Below are 17391 nucleotides of genomic sequence, written 5' to 3'. Positions count from 1 at the left end.
AAGTAAATAAAAATTAAATTATAATAATAGTAATTATAAGCAAATCTCATAATATTGATAAATAATATTTAATTTAAGTCACAATAAGACTAACTAATTCAAAACTTCAACAATATCACATAATTAAAACTAATATTTTCAAAATTATTCAAATATTATTTAAAAATAAAATTTTAAGTTTTGCATTACAAACATTTAAAAAATATTAATCATCAAAACAAAAAATTCCTATTCATCAAAGTTGCAATTAAGCCTATATAATAATATAGATGAGAGCAATTCAAAATTGACAAAAGGGATATGGACTATTGGTGTAAAAAAAATAAATTATCCAATTATCCAATCAGAACATGTATGATAAATTTGTTAAATTTTAAAATAATTATCTTAATAATATTTTGTGATTGAATGATGGAGTAAGACTAATCGATAGACATTAAATTCTTTAAAATTTAACATAAATTATTATTTATATTAATTTGTGATTGAATAATAATATAATTTTTTTCTTTCAAAAAACATATAATAATAATAATAATAATAATAATAATAATTTATATATCAATATATGAAGGAGATATAACTTTCTACAAAGGAGATATAACTTTTTGTGATTTTTTTTGTCTCCACAATTTTTAAACCATTTTATTCTTATTCTTAACAATATTAGAGTAATAATAATAATTAATCCTATTTCTTAAATTTTAAAATTTTCTTTTAACTTCGATTAACTTCTCACTACTTTTATATTATTAATTTTTTATTCTATCACTTTTTTTATTGATTGTATTTAATTTTTATTTTTTTATTATTTAAAAAATTTAGAGAAATATGGACTCCCCTAATAATAATAATGGTGGTGACAGTGATGCCTTCTCAATGCCTAACATTAACATGGACCAAAATGATTAACATTCAGGTAAAGACTCGAAAATGATTAAGAAAGAAGTGAGAATACGAAAGAAGGGGTTTTATTGCCAAATGAAGAAGGCTCACGAGACACGCATGGGGTCAGCCACATGCTATCCCTCCTCCTCCTCCTTCTCTCTCCGGTGGTGGTGACTCGCCGGAAAACACCCACTGCCACCTCTAACGCCGCCGCCGGCGAACACCCTTCTCAAAATCTCACCCGACCCAATTCACCTTTCTCCTCTCTCTTCTCAATTCCCCATCTGGGTATCCCTGTTTCCCTCAAAGTTCTCTTCTTTTTCGTGATTCAGAAGTGCTCAGTGATACCCTTTTCTTAGAACAATGAGAGCGGGGAAAGGGAGTCAGGAAGAGGATGAGTACGAGGAAGAAGAGTTTGGTTCTTCCAAGAAACAGGGCACTTCCTCTGCCCCTAACACCAATAAAGGTACCTTCTTAATTTTCATTGAAAAAAAAACCATGTTTGTGTGATTATATTTCATTCCTACGTTATTGTTAGATCCAATTATAGGGTGTTGCTTTGTATTGTTCGAGGTTGTCTGAGTGCTTCCTGGTTTTTTTTTTTTTTTTAATGTTATAAATTGTTTTTTAAATCTACTGATGTGTGCGTTCTTTTTTATATATAAAAAAAACCACTTTTTTTTTTAGATATCTTGAATTTGGTGAATTTGATTATGGGGGGAAGGCTTTTGTTAAGCGTTGAAATGTGGGGTTGGATTCATTAGCGATCTAAAGTTGATGTTTGAATGAATTTAGAGTTCTTGTTGTTATAGCAGATGGAAAAGCCATCGATAAGGCTAGTGCGATAAGATCGAAACATTCTGTGACTGAGCAGCGGAGAAGGAGCAAGATAAATGAGAGGTATGGCATATGAGCAACTCTTATTGATAAGACTAGTGCTGTAGTGCATTGAGTGTACTAGTGTAAGTTTCTTGAAAGTAAACTGAGAAATTAAGTCTAGCTTATTATTGGTTCTGGATGGTTTGAAATTGAAATAATTTGGTGGTTCTCTTTAGTACAATTATTTAATGGATGGTGAGTGTAAAGGTGGATAGATTCGTCGGCAGTTTTACCTTGCTGTGGATCTTTTCACTTCATTGCTTCAATTTTATCTTTGTTTTAACTCCTGCTGCAGAATTGGTTGTAAGCAATATTCATGTTAATGATTACTTAAAATTTGTTGTAAAGAATGTTAAAATCTTGAAAGTCAATTTCTTGTAAGGCTCTTCTATTATCTTTTATCCTTTTTAGATAAAAAAAAACCTTTTGATATTGAAGTCTGAAGTATTAAATGCCACATGATAAGTTTATAATGGATTTATGAGGTCCTATATATTTTTTAATTAATTTAGAGAGCTTGAAATTTTAGTGCATTCAGTTGGAGTTTTGATGATTGGTAACCCTTTCTCCAGATTCCAGATATTGAGGGATCTCATACCTCATAGTGATCAAAAGAGGGACACGGCATCATTTTTATTAGAGGTACATTTTGTAAAGTGAGAAATAATTATATTTTTCTTGTTTAAATTGATTGAGAATATATCTAACAACCTGTCAATCTGTCATGTTTCTTTGCAGGTGATAGAGTATGTTCAGTACTTACAGGAGAAGGTACAAAAGTATGAAGGTTCATATCAAGGTTGGGGTCAAGAACCCTCGAAGTTGATGCCATGGGTAAATTAGAAAAACCATAATGTTTTTAGGATCTTTTGCTTTAACTGTATGCAAATCCCTTATTCTATAATACTGGTTTTCCAAAAACAATATCAAAATGCTTTGTTTAGCATACAAAAATTCTGACATGAAGTTAGGCAAAGCCATTATTGCAAAATGTAAATACGTTGACATGTGAGCACCTGGATGAAATGAAAATTATCAGAGATAGGCATTTGTGATTGGATAGGCCCAAACCCAAAATTCTAAGAATAGTGTTTTATCATAGAGGAGTGCTACAACACACTCTCTAACACAGATTTTATATTAGTTAAAAACTACAAAATAAAGAGAGGGACTCATTACAAGAAGTGAGACATTAAAAAAATTGTGATTTCCAACAAATTTCAACCAATGGTAGAGTGTGTTCACAAGAATGGATTAGAAAGTGTGTTGCTAGATTTTTTCTTTATCCCAAAAAGGTTCCTATGTTGTCAGCCAATTTGTTTAACTCTGTTGCTTTTGGTTGAACTTATCAACATTAGTACTTAACTGATAATATAGAGTAATATGTATTGTATGATGATCAACATATTTCATTGGTTAAATTTTTTATCATATTAGCTTGCTTACTCACTGTAATAATACAGAGAAATAGTCATTGGCGTGTCCAGAGCTTTGCCGGTCAACCCACGGCTGTAAAGAATGGTTTGGGTCCAGTATCACCTTTTCCTGGAAAGTTTGATGAAAGCAATGTTAGTATCTCTCCAACTATGCTTAATGGCTCCCAGAATACAATAGATCCTGATCAGAGCAGGGATATTGTCAACAAAACGGCTGAGAGGCAACCTGATTTAGTAAGCAAGGGAATACCTCTTCCCCTTGCTATGCATGCAAACATGTCTGTTCCTGTCAGAAGTGATGGCGTACTTGCACATCCTCTTCAGGGAACTGTTTCTAATGCACAATCAACTGAATGCCCAACAACTAGTGAACCACAGAATCAACAGGATGAACTCTCGGTTGAAGGAGGGACAATTAGCATCTCAAGTGCATACTCCCAAGGGTGGGTAATTGCTTAAAGTTTATTGTTGTTGTTATTTTTTATTTCTGAAAGATTGTATGGCTTTGTTTGATATGGATGTTTGATAATTGATACACTCTTTTTATTTATTTATTTAGTTTTTTAAAGAACTTTCTTCTTGTTATGGTTTTATAAATCTAATGATGCCTGTTTTTTCTTTTAAATTTGTCCGTTTTAAAAAATCTAATATTAGATTTTCACAAAGATTTCAATAATGTTGTGATGTTTGACAATTGTAAGGCAACATGTATGTTGATTTATGTTCCCTGTTTGTTACATAACTTACATTTCCTTCATTCTCTTGTATACGTTCATATGGAGAAGAGAACTCAAGTTGGTGCTTTCTTCCTTGTTGTTGAGGGGAGTGAGAGATTACCAAATTGATGGGTATTTACTTTTTTTTTTGAAAAAAAAATAGAAAAGGGAAAAAGGTAACATTTCAAGACCACTATTAGCTCCTTAGGAATTAGCTAAATAGCATTTGTTCCCCCAATTCTTATGCTACCTGATGGGTGTTGAATTAGGTTCTTGGTCAGTGTATTGTGTAGATTATGGATCACTAATTCATGGCATGCATCAACAAAATGTTGGACAGCTGGGGATCACATTACTCCTTTATTTACTGTCTTAAAAGTGTGAAATATGGTTGACATTCTGAAACAATCTGTTATTCAATTTATAAGAATTCAAATAAGTTGGCATTTGCCTAAATTGATGGTCATTGTTGCCGTGATGTTGCTTGTTTTGTTTTAAAGGTTTCTAATGGTCTTGAGTAAATGAGTGTAAGCTGGTTTCAGAATGTTATTACTCCTATTGACACCCAGCAGTACCATTTGGGACCCTCTAGACGCTTCTTCAAATGGTTTTGGATGGATATCTCTATGCTAAATATCAATTAGAATATTGTTCTAGCTTTTTTCTTTTTCTTTTTTTGAAGTCTTCATCTTTAATAACAAGTATTAAACCATTTGATGAACAGGTTGTTGAATAATCTAACTCAAGCGCTACAAAGTGCTGGTTTAGATCTGTCTCAGGCTAGTATATCAGTTCAGATTAATCTTGGGAAACGGGCAAACAAAGGACTGAATTGTGGGACCTCTTCTCTCAAGGTATATATAGTGACTTTTTATTGCAATATGTCTAAGTGCTTGTTTGCATTCCCGTTCTATCCAATGTAATGCCAATCCATCATCCTCCCTCCTACTTTTTTGCATTGGAATGTGAGATTTTTCCGTTCAACACTGCTGGAACAGGTTTCCAAACACACCCTAAGAAGATTTTGATACGCTACCTATATAGAAATGTTATAAACAGAATATCATACTTCGTCCCAGACATTTTAGATGAATTTATGGGATTGATTTGACAAATATTATTGATGTCTGATTTTTATTACCTAGATTTTCAACCATTAGTGTAATTGAATTATGATTTTGATATCATTAATTTGTAATTAGAATTAATTTTAAGACCTTATAAGTTTGACGATCACGTATTGGAAAAAGAATTTGTTATACTATTTCTTTAGACAAAAGTAATCTGAATCTTATTTGTGGCTCAAGGTAGTGGTCAAACTTGCTTCTATATTTGATCTTCCATGGTCATTGTCATGTTTAATCTTAGACTACCATTATAATCCTATGTACTATAGTTATAACTCAAATATAAACTCAGCTATGAAGAGAGTCATTATTCTATCAAGATTGCTGATAGGAGACCTTTAGTTAAAAAGGTCTATGTGAGGAGAATTGGGGGGAAATTATAGAGTGAAATGTAACTAACAAATGAGATGACATTTGTAACTAACTGTACCGCTGTAATAAGTTGGTGGGTGAGAGAATAGAGAGGTATCATTGTTGTAAGTCAGTTTTGGGAGAGTGTTTGGGGACTATTGAACTACCCCATTGTATTGTTCATACTTCTGAATCGCATTGATCCAGAAGGAAGGTCTCAATAAACAGTGTCTTTTCATTCGATTCTTGTTTTCTAATTTCTGGTTGAACCCTATCAATTACCTTCCCATTTTGCTGTGCTCAGGATGTAACAGAGGAGCATTAATGTTAGAGTTTTAATATTTGAAATTAAAAATAGGTGGGTTCTTTGATGATATGCTTCTGAATGATTTATTTGATGAAAGTTTAAGTGAATATGCCAAATTTCAAGTACTTAGTGTGTATGCTGATCCTCTTTTATTTGTGTTATGCAGCATCATGACAACCCTTCTTCAAACAATCAAACAATTGCACATTTTAGAGATGCAGGCAGTGGAGAAGACTCTGATCAAGCACAAAAAAGAATGAAAACATATAAGTGATATATATGTGGCATTTTCATGAGAATCCACTTGCATCCAGATTTCTCACTTATTCTTGGTGCAGCATATAACTTGTGGTTACTGTACATCCTTCCCCATTTGTTTGACTTTTAATGGTTATTTTAAAACTATTTAAACCTTGAACACGATAATTTGTGGAGATATTGAGGCTTCTACTGTAGGGAGCATGTCATCTATTTCGCTTGTATAATACATATTATAATTATAATTATTCAGTATTATTGAGCTTTTGGATGGCAATTTTATGATATATGTATACTTAGTTATTTTGAGGTGTGTTTGGGAAAAATACGTTTTTGTGATATGTTTTTAGAAGCAGGTTTTGGAATTTAATCTTTCTAGCTTATGCAAAAACAAACTATTTTTCTTTGGGGTGTTTTGCTTTTCTTCCCTTGAATTTATGGGATTGATTTGCCATTCGAACTAGTAAATGTGACATCATCGAAATCTTCTAACATAGTGGATGAACTGAGTTGAAGTCATTCCATAGAACAATAGATCCTTCCATGAGTATCCTGCACTAGATAGCTGGGTCTAGTAAGGTATGGAAGATGTCCTACATATTTACCTCGAGTGTTCCAATGAAGAGTATTAAATTGTAGAAAATATTGTTCCTGTGGGTCTAAGTTCTTTTGATAAGGTGTAATAGGCAGAGGCTGTATAAAACAGTTGGAGATTTCGAAAGTAATATTTTTTTTGGTTACATAATTTTTTCTCTCAGATTTCGAAAGTAATATGATAAATGATCTTATTTATGTGATTAAGTGGAGCTAGGATGTTGTCTGTAGAATTTACTAACTTGTGCAACTTAGAATTTACCAAAAAAATCTATAGTTTTTTAAGGCAACAAGTCAAAATCACCCTGTGATTTGAACAAGGAGCTTGTATTAACTCATCAAAGACGTTGTTTGGTATTTGTATACAGTAACATCGTTTGGTATTAGAATACCAAAAAAATGTTACCCACTTCTATTAGCGTAAGCGTAATCTATACTAGCCCTGTAGCACCTGATGCCAACAAGGACCAAATGATAAACTGGTTAAAAAATGTCCTTGACCCAATGAATGAACAATCTTCTGCTGAGGAAGTATATCTTCACATCAAACCAGTAAGATAAAATTGTATCCCTAAAAGCCGAATAGGTCAAGATAATTCTTCATCACCTAGCCACGTAAGTGTTGGCAAAACTTTGACAAGAAATGACCTGAAGTTCTCATCAGCTACTGCATTCCCTGTGATGTTTAACTCTGTCAATGCCAAGTTTCCAAATATCAAGAAAGCTTCCCAAAATTTGGGTGTTGCTAGGTTCACCAGCATTATTGCTGGTGCACCCAGCACTTAAGCGGAAAAGACGCAAATACTCTTGTAATTTAAATTAAAACTTGTACACCCAACATCACTAGCGTTTCTTCTTCCGCGCGTTCCTTCCACTGTGACCTTCTTTCTTCCTTCTTCCTTATTCCTTCTTCCTTCTTCGCGAGTTTGGTTCCGCGCCTCCTCCCTTCCACCGTTCGTCTTCTTGTGAGCGTACTTCTTCGACATTGTCGACGGCATGGTTGTTCTTGTGCGTTTGTCTTCCTTCCGCGATTGCCGTTCGTCCTACGCGTTCGTCTTCTTCTCTTTTGTTGTTGCTCCATTGAGGTAAGCGTTTGCTTTAATTCTTCCATTGTTGGTTTAGTGTAATTACTAGTTTGTAGGCATTTCGTTGATCCGCATAGGGGATTTAGGTCATCCACAGTTGATTTTTGCACAATAGGAATACATGATCTGCAATAGGAAGACATGATCCGTAGTCAGTTTTGCATCCCACTATTCTTGTGGATCAAGTTGATTCGCATGAATGTATTTTAATTTCAAAAAATGAAAATTAGGTTATTATTTATGAAAATGCTATTAAATTGGGATTTAGGGCTAATTTTGAGGCTGCCAGAAGTATGATATTATATAATGTTTGGAGGCTTTTTATTGTATAATGTATGAAAGTATAATCCTTGTTTAAGATATTTTGGTTGGTGTCCTTTTATATTTTGAAGGTTTTAGCGGTTTATAGATTTATTTATATCTTGTATGGTAGAGTGAAAGTATAATGCTTGTTATTAAGTTTTGCTCATAGTTTCTCCAACTTATCCTGTATGATGTTATTAAGTTTAGTGGCTCATATATGGTGCTTGTCATGTGCCTAAAAAAGATTAGAACCACAAGAATAATTAGGTCCTTGAAATAATCAATTACTGCAGCTAACCAAGAAAAATTGGAAAAGTTAAGAATCAGTGACCCTTATATAACACTCCTCCTAAGAGTTAGAATCATAAATGCCATACAACAAAGCTAACAACCAATCCTCCCTTAGTGGAAAATAACAGTTTGATGAATGGATATAGAGAATCAGAATAACATGCGACTAAATGACATGTCTTGGGATAATTTGAAATTGATTTGCATTCCATCAATAGATCTTTAGATTAAGTCACATAGTAGAACATATGACCAGAACATTACAACTTCAGTAAGTGGAGACAAAGATTAATAAAACTAGACATATACAACACTAACAACAATCAAAGCATTTCCCTGTAGGTGGGTTGGTTACATGGATCAAACCACATCAGTGTGCTCTGTAAAAAATTGATTCTTCAAAGGCCATTTAGATATGTAAAAAACGAATCCTTTTAATAGTCTTCAAAGGCACTTAAGAGTTTTCCTCTACATTAATTATTGAGCTATCCCTCATTCGACCAACTCTTCTAACTAGGGCTTTTATTGGTCTGCTCACAAGTCATGACAAAAAAGAGGTATAAAAAAAAAAGACACCTGTTTATATGTCATAGTTGAAGGAGGATCATGATACGGATCTACTAATGCTATTTTATCACCATACTTCTCAGCAAAAGATTTACAAATATCAGGAACATCTTTCCACTCGTTTAAGGCCACACCACCATTACCAGAGAGTAGTGAACTTCGTAGAAAGAGGGAACACCTTCTCGTTTGAGGCCACACCCCCAAAATATTTGCCTTGACACTAAAATTAAAAGAATAAACAAGTAAAGAGCAAGAGCAAAGAGCGAATTAATGATGTTAGCAGTAATTACCTTGAATTACCTAACAAATACTTGGCTATGATTACCCAACAAAGGATGAGCTTGAAGTTGATCCTTCAAAGAGTTTATATCATCCCAACATCAATAATATTGTTTTCAAATACAAAGAGATAACCTCAACTAACAACATAAGACACCCGTTAAAATATGAAATGTGTTCTTAGGAAAGTCAATAGTCAAGATACTGTAATGAACTTCATTACCCATATCCACAAGATATATGTTTATAAAAAAAGAACAAGATTTGCCTGAACATACAGAGAAGTATACATTTAGTGATGGAATTTGTGATAGACATTTGCAGATCATGGTTAAGACTAGAGGATTAGGCTGTGTCTTAGGTAGGATTGTTGTCAGAGGTCTGAGGAGAGGGGATGGTGATGATTCTGATGGTGCTCCCTAGGGGCGAAGGCCGACCGCATCGGCACACAGGCAACAGATATCTGTCACTGTTGCCGACGATATGTCTGCGGTACCTACGGACTCGCCTGCGGACTCTCCTGCGGTACCTGCGGCTGAGCCTCTTATAGCTGGTGATGAGGCGATGATTGATGCTAACGCACAGGACACCAGTGCAGAGGCTGACGCACACGATACCGGTGCAAACAGTGCTGTAGATGAGGCTGAGGGGTTTCTTGGTGGACCCAGGAACCCATCAGTGCTTACGGGCTATGCTGATCATGTTGCAACGAGCGTATGGTCAGGAGAGGTATTTATAGTATTCAATTTAAGTTAGTTAAGTATTTTTTTTTATTGAGTTTTTTTGGTTGCTTTAAACAAATTGTCTATTCCTGTATACTTCATTTCAGGAACGTCCTGAGTTAAAGTTATCGTCCCATGGGAGGAAGGTGCATAAATTAGGCAGGCCTGTTCCTGCAATTGAGGAGCTCGTTGCTGGGACAGGATTAAGTCCCTTGATCGCGTGTTCAGTAGACACCGACAATCGAGGACTTATATCCTCGTTTGTCGAGAGGTGGCACCGGGAGACTTCTAGTTTCCATCTTCCTGTGGGGGAGGTTTCGATCACACTGGACAACGTCGCCTCTCTCCTTCATCTTCCGATCGCTGGCGACCTCCATGCCTTCCAGCCTCAGCACATCGACGAGGTGGTGTTGATGTTGGTTGAGTTACTGATGGTCTCACCAGAGGTAGCCATCGCTGAGACAGGACAGTGTCGTGGATCATACGTACGCCTGTCTTGGCTACGAGATCGGAGCAGATGTCAGACACAGCACTGGACAACTACAGCTCGTGCTTATCTTCTTCACCTTCTGGGTTGCACTCTTTTTGCTAATAAGAGTGCAACCCATGTTCATGTGGTCTTCTTAGACGGCCTACGTGACTTCACTCAGACTAGGAGGTATGCATGGGGAGCTGCTGGCCTCGTCCATATGTACGATCATTTTAATGATGCCAGTATCAGCACCAGTTGGCAGGTTGCTGGTTACATCAAGTTGTTACAGATAATTAACATGTTTTTCATAAGTTAATTACAATAATGTTTTAATGAGGGTATTTTATTTTAGACGTTCATTTGAAATTTGTATGATTTTCATGTAAACTTTGTAGTGTTGGATATACGAGCACTTTCCGTCAGTTGTGGAGTGCAACGCTGATCTTGACTACGACAAGGTGTCACCACGTGCGTGTCGATGGATTACCACAAAGAAGACCGTCAAGAAGATATCTACAGCGATGTACAGGCAGCGTCTGGATCGTCTGAGGATTCCAGATGTTTGTTGGATGCCATATGTGGAGTATCGACCAATCCAGGAGTTTCAGGTGATTTCATGCTATTCTGGTTAGCTCCGCTGGGGGCATGTTGCTGTCAGATACCGACCAGAGGGGGTCATGCGGCAGTTTGGATATGTGAAGGCCATTCCCGCTCCGCTTGTCGATTCATGGGTGTCATTTGATGACATAGATGACAGGTGGATGCATTACTCTGACCATCTTGCGCCAGCAGGTGAGATGTGTGTCGTGCCAGGTCAGTGTGCGCTAGACTACATTGACTAGTTCTTTTGCATTTCTCATGCATTCATGACTGCGACGCAACCATCAGATCCTTCGGCAGATGCACTTGCTGCGCAGCCCAGACATGTCCCTCAAGTCCCGGATGATCCAACCAGGTCTGATGTCGACGAGCCCAAACATGTAGTGGTAAGTGTTACTATATGGTTAGACGTATGAAATGTCATTTACGTCAATTTTTTAATACTAATTTGTTTGTTTTCTATTTAATAGGAGGCTTGCGATGCGATCGCTGAGAGGTTGGAGCGTCACCTCAACCTAGGGATAGTCACGCCAGGCACATCGACACATGAGGTCATCGAAGAATGCCTCAGGATTGCCAGAAGTGTCACCGAAGACCGCATTGCGTACGTGAGGTCTCGATGTAGGCGCCGCATGGATTAGCCATAGTTTCTTTACACATTTCATATTGATATTCGATGTATATACATTTCTTGTACTTGACAACATTTTTGTTTTGTACTGAACATTTTATATATTTAAAGTTATTTTTGTTTATAATATTAGTGTTAACATTTAAGTGTTATTTTTAGATTACTTGATTCCAAATTCATTTGAATTTCGTTGAAATACTATGAATGTTACATTTAACTAAACATTCATTAGACTTAATTTTATAATGGTAACACATAACAAAAAAGACAACCATTAGGATAATATTTTATTTACATAAACAAAAGAGACATAAAATAAAATTAATTATTTTTTCAAATGGATTTTAGTTTGTAAATATTTTTTTGATTGGTCATGACTCAAATAAATAATGCTTCAAATTGTAAAAAAATAGCCTTCAATTTTTAAAAAATTGTCTTCTGCACACTTACGGATCAACTTGATCCGCAAGTGTGCGAGGAACTAGGGGCATTTTTGGCATATTTTAGGAATGCTGGGTGCACCAGCAATACTGCTGGGTGCACCTAGCAACTCCCCAAAATTTTGTGGCACTAAAGCTGCCAGTTAGAATTTCAAAACGGTCCTTGGCAAATTCTTCGGTATGAGCTACAGGAGAAGAAGATAAGTATCTCGTTGTGTCAATTGAGTGAGAGCCTAACTCGTTGTACGAGTTATTCAACACTTTAAGTGACTTGAGCAATCTGAGAGGCCCCAAAGCAGTAAAACTACCAAAATTTATTATGACTCAGATTTAAGCAAGATAGAAGTTGCATGGCATCCAACCCTGTCAAAAGATTCATTGTGAGACATTTTATTTCCATTTTTAGAAACATCAAAAGCTAAACTTGATTGGCCAAGGATTGAACCTAAGCTAGAAATAACTTTTCAGGATTCAATTTCTATGCATAGTAACTTGAATCATGCTTGTTATAGTTGGGTAAATAGATATTGCAAGAAAAAAAAACATTTAAATCAGTAAGGTGAACTTATTAAATTTCATTACACCATTAACATCAGTAGTCTTGCTGAAGCTATTTAGATTCAAAAGGTGGATAACTTATGCATTATTAGCTTAGGAAAGACTTGGGGTTTAGCAAAACATTAATAGAAACAGGAGAGAAGAAGACTAGTGGTTTGCTAAGATAGGCAAAACAACCAGTTGAGAAAATTAAAAAGAAAATAGAAGAGCATAATTTCATTTCATGCAGTCTAATTGAAGTATAAAAAATAAAGGGACATGAATCATGAATCTATGGTATAGGATTAAGCACAATGGCATACTAGAATCCCTGTTGCTGACCTCACTAAAAGGGAATAAAGATAGTTTCTTGTTGTATTTGAAGGGAGAAAAAAGCTAAGTTACAGCTAAGTTATAAGATATGCAAGTTCTACCTTCAATGGGTCGAAGTTCATTGTGGCTAAGGTCTAGCATTTGCACCCACAATAAATTCTGAATGGATCCTATCCGTGACAATGATAGATTTTGTAATCGTAGACAGACATTACCAGAAACTGTTTCTGTTGCATCTTTATAGTAGTGGCAGTATGGTATTAAAGAGTCCCTAGTTGAAGTTATCTGCAGAATCATCAAAACATAATAAGAGAAAAAATATTTTTTTTGGGAAGAAACAGAAAATTTACACTAGTGTAAACTGTAAAGTTACTTGTAAAAATAAACACACACCAGTGTGCCCTAGTAAAAGCTTCCAAAATGTAGTGCAATTTTATAGGAAAACCAGTTGAGTGGGAAAAAAATTATTAAGAAAATTACAAGAAGATTCTTGTATTTTCTAAATGCCTTTTCTTCAGTCAACTGTTTTTAATATAAAATTATAAAGTGAAAGTTGGGTTCTGAAGATATTTCCAGTTTCCACTTTTTACCCCACATCACAAATGGGAATCTTAGAAAATCTTTTTCATTCAAACACAAATAAATAAATACATTCCTGGTCATGTTTCCTGTTGTCAAATAGAAAGCAGAACACAGTCATGTGAGAACGGATACAAGAATGAATGGTGCATTTATTCTAGCTGGTTATCATATTCATATGTAATGTATGCTGATTAATATTCACATGAGTAAATTACCCGCTTTAGTGATATCAAACTACACTCATCCTTATAGTATATAGAATGTGTCGGATCCAACTTCATCATATCGGTATAAAGTTGGAGAACTTCTTCAGTATTAGATTTTCTTCCATCATGTTGAGATGATAACATATCAAGAGCAGTCAGAAGTCTTGCAAGTGTAAGCCTTCCAATTTTACTACAAAAAGAAAAAGGCACAATATTATCTAGAAATAAAACAAGGGGAACAAAAAAGGGGAATAAAATTTCCAAGGTGTCATTTCAAACTGTTAAGTTATACATTTAACAAATCAACCTTACCAGTCATACTCTGACAATAAGTCCTGAAATTTAGTAATTTCTTGAACAATTTCCTCAGTGCACCAGTTGGAAGTTGGAATATGGTGATTTTGATCTGCAGTAACAATGGAATCTGATTCCTGAAAATGATCAATTTTTTGCAAATTTGTATCCATCCATGTAGTCCTTTTTCCACCCTGTCCTTCAGTCAGTTCAGTATATGAAGTCTGTACAAACACTTTAAAGGAAATTTGGGAAGGATCACCATAGTGATTTCCGTTTGAAGATACTATGCCCTTAGAATGTCCAATGTTGATCTCCACAGAGTAAGTTTTCAACAGTTGAAGTTCCAGATTTGCAAGGTTTAGATATACTACCCAAACCTGAGCAGTATTTGAATTGTTCATTGAAAGTGGTTTCCATACAAGTTCCTCCTTTAGAAGTTCAGATTTAATAGTCACTGTGGATGAGCTTATTCCTTTCACAGCCTGATTGAAATAAAGAATGATTGGAAGTGTTCTGGTGTCTGATAGTGTACCACTCAGCAGAGACAAACCAAAACCATGAAGGCCATTGTCCCCAATTAGAGTTATCTTAGATCCATGATAAGGCCAAGATGAAACAAGTAGAGGAGGATCAGTTCTCACTGTTTGATCAGTAAGTGCAGAAAAAAGAGTCTGACCCTGACAAAAAAAAAAAAAACAGAAATGCCGAACGAAAACCAAAAAGAAAAGAGTTTCCTACTATTCTAACAAGGGATAGTATCTAGTGCATACAGATCCACAAACTCCCCTATAATGTCAAAATCTCTCATACTCAAATGGTAAGAGACTAAGAATCATTGCATCATGTATGATGATCATTTAAGACATGGGAAATGGGCAGGTTTATATTTTGATAGAACATGGCATGTCACCGTATCAAGCACCAAATGGTGCCATTTTTAAAGTACATGCAACATATACTTTCAGTTTGTTTATCTATGTGAGAACCTTGTAGAATGCTTCAAAGTAGCAGTCAATTGATTATTATTGACAATACCAAAACAACATTTGTCAAACATCCAGATGGGTGTAGGCACAAAATCAAACCACCATTTTCGGCAACAACTGATCAAGCATAGATACCAGAAGAGTCTCACATGGAAAACATTTAAATATGTACGGTTGATTGATGGCAATGTTTGTTTCAAGAAAAAAAAATTAAGAATAAAACAAACAAGCAGACAAATCAATCTTGTATACCAATATATGAGCAAGATCGCAATACAACATTATTCATAATATTGAAATTCAATGCTTTTTCAGAGACATGCAAACACAAGTAAAACAACTTAGGGTCAATACACAGGTTCTGAAAACACATACTTATGCAACTAAATGAGTGAAACCATACAGAAAAGGCACACAAACAACAAGCACTGAAATGCCCCTTTGAACGAGTAAATTTGAAGATCTATACCTACCTGCGGTTGTGCCATGCAGAGTAATTACTGAAATTAGCCCCTATCACTTCCTCTGTGTATTTCAACTCAATCCTCATCCGATTGTTTTATCAGTTCAACAACAAACCTGGAAGTTAAATCAATGCAAAACAAGGACACCAACTTTTAGCGAGTGTAGTTTGACATTGTTAACAGAGTTAAACAAAATTATTTTTTAACTGCATTGAAAAATAATTTGAAAAACTGCATTGAAAACGTGTCATTTTTTAACTGTAAAAAACAAACAGGGTCAACAAAAAAAATCTATCAAATTGCATATTTTTTTTCTTCTAAGGTTGAAAAGAGTACATCAAAAGGAAGCAGTATTTAACCATCGGCAATTCCAGGCGTGAAAATTCCGAGGATCTGCCTTCTGAAAACCATTCAGAAGGCGCATTTCGTTGTCCATGGACGAATGCCCCTTGCTAAGTACCCATTTTCTATGATGCCACGCGCCGTAAGACTTGAAATTTTTCCTCAGCGCAATCTCCACCTTGAAAAATAACTAACCAATTGAAAATTATAATAACGATGAGAATGAGAACGCACAAGTTTGAGCTCATCTTGGAAGATAGAGTGGGAATCGGAATCGGAATTATTAGAGAGAAGATGTTGAACGGCGAGCTTTCGGTAATTCCAAGCTGTGTAGCGCTCACATCTAGCGTTTCCTTGCTGTATCTGCAATGCGCAATTCGAATTAACCGAAGGTGAAAAAAAGAGAGAGAGAAAGAAAAAAGTTGAAGGAAGAAAAAGAGGCAACATGTTGTTGTGGTGATTGGCGAGGAACTGAGCTTGGAGTGAACGGAGTTTTTCTGCTTTGGCTGATAAAGCAGCTTCGTCTTCTTGCTTCAATGCTTTGCGAGGCTGACCGTGCATTTTTCGAACGTAAATTCACACTACCTCTGCCAAGTTCACGAGTCAAGAATAATTCGTTGAATCGCTGCCATACAAGTGGCCATAAATAACCTCCTCAAACACACGAATCCAAAACTCTAGCGAGCGAGGAACTGATTGCGACGCTGCTTCTTCAGGCAACTTCATCGATTCCTGCGACGGCGCCGCCGGTTGACAGAGGGTGATTTGAGTTCGACGGCGCGGCGCGGCGCGGCGCTTTGAGAGTATGAGTCTTGCGATTGAGAGTGGGAGAGACCTTTGTGCCTTTGGAAAACGGCATCGTTTTAACCTTTTTAAAAAAAATAAAATAAAAGAGTTAATTTCACTCAAATAAGCTATCAATTATTTTTAGGCTTAATTAAAAAAAATTCTTATTTTTTCCAACTCACCAAATCAGTTTTGCTATTTTTTAATTTATTAGTAGAATATTTTTTTTCCTTCCAAATTTACTATCTGAATCCCAGAGACAAGATATTTTCTAGGTGTTGTTCTATCTCGGCACAGAGATCACACTCGCAGAACCTCTGATCGAATATTCTTCTTCAGAGAACTGAAGTATTTTTGGTGCCATGTCTTTGTCAGATTTCTCCAACGACACCTCCATTTGAACCGCGAAAGCTTCTAAAAGCTAAAAACCAAAAAAATTAAAGCACCAAGTTAAGGAAGTGAACTTAAAACTACCATTGTAAAAATAATCAATGTTTTCCTTTAGTAATTAACGTCCAATTTTTGTTTTGAGAACTCAAATAGTCAATTTAAAAAAAAAAACTCAAATACTGAATTAAAAAATAAAAAGATCAATTTAATAAGTCAGAAAAAATAAAAAGACTATTTTTATCCGTATATTTCACACTCTACGAGAAGACACCTCTAAATACAAAGAGCTGCTGCTCAACTAATATTTTAATAACATGCAAAAGAATTATTTTTTTTAATAGAAGTTCCAAAAGAATTAATCTTCAATTAAACGTGTGATATTACCACTGTTCATCAACTTTTTATTTATTGATCATACTGTTTTTATGAAATTTAATCTTCATATTCATTTTTATTAATGTCAACTATAATTTTGTTTGAGTTCAAAGTAAATAAATAATAATTTTCAATATAGATTTTCAA

The 17391-nt window shown here is 35.2% G+C and overlaps 2 protein-coding genes across 13 annotated transcripts; one reads left to right on the top strand and one right to left on the bottom strand.

The window, feature by feature from the left end:
- The first annotated feature begins 880 nt into the window (after nt 1-880).
- LOC100816055 (transcription factor BIM2-like) lies at nt 881-6239 on the top strand. 2 transcript variants are annotated; one of them, XM_006574400.4, is made up of 7 exons: nt 881-1354; nt 1704-1788; nt 2340-2409; nt 2506-2601; nt 3231-3646; nt 4644-4773; nt 5871-6239. In XM_006574400.4, the coding sequence occupies exons 1-7, from the start codon at nt 1252-1254 to the stop codon at nt 5976-5978; spliced, it is 1008 nt and encodes a 335-aa protein (XP_006574463.1). In that variant the 5' UTR covers nt 881-1251; the 3' UTR covers nt 5979-6239.
- An 826-nt stretch (nt 6240-7065) lies between these two features.
- Nucleotides 7066-16802, bottom strand: LOC100780581 (geranylgeranyl transferase type-2 subunit alpha 1). 11 transcript variants are annotated; one of them, XR_003264489.2, is made up of 9 exons: nt 16662-16802; nt 16139-16561; nt 15711-16056; nt 15361-15466; nt 13917-14578; nt 13614-13794; nt 12918-13101; nt 8812-9022; nt 7066-7767 (listed from the first exon to the last, which is right to left on the bottom strand). XR_003264489.2 is itself a non-coding variant. In XM_026125373.2 (8 exons), exons 4-8 carry the CDS (start codon nt 15373-15375, stop codon nt 7724-7726), a joined length of 1086 nt encoding a protein of 361 aa, XP_025981158.1. In that variant the 5' UTR covers nt 15376-15466; nt 15711-16056; nt 16139-16561; nt 16662-16801; the 3' UTR covers nt 7066-7723. The 11 variants fall into 11 exon arrangements, 7 of the variants coding, with proteins under 7 accessions (XP_025981158.1, XP_025981154.1, XP_025981160.1 ...); XR_005889828.1 differs by adding an exon at nt 9103-12309 and having other exon boundaries at nt 7750-9022; nt 13917-14488; nt 15688-16056; nt 16662-16799; XR_005889824.1 differs by adding an exon at nt 9103-12309 and having other exon boundaries at nt 7750-9022; nt 16662-16799.
- Between the last annotated feature and the right edge of the window lie 589 nt (nt 16803-17391).

The sequence above is a fragment of the Glycine max genome, chromosome 2 (assembly GCF_000004515.6).
Source record: "Glycine max cultivar Williams 82 chromosome 2, Glycine_max_v4.0, whole genome shotgun sequence".
Taxonomy (NCBI): Eukaryota; Viridiplantae; Streptophyta; class Magnoliopsida; order Fabales; family Fabaceae; genus Glycine; species Glycine max.
Note: the sequence above shows the minus strand (reverse complement) of the source record. Positions and strands in the feature narration are given on the sequence as shown.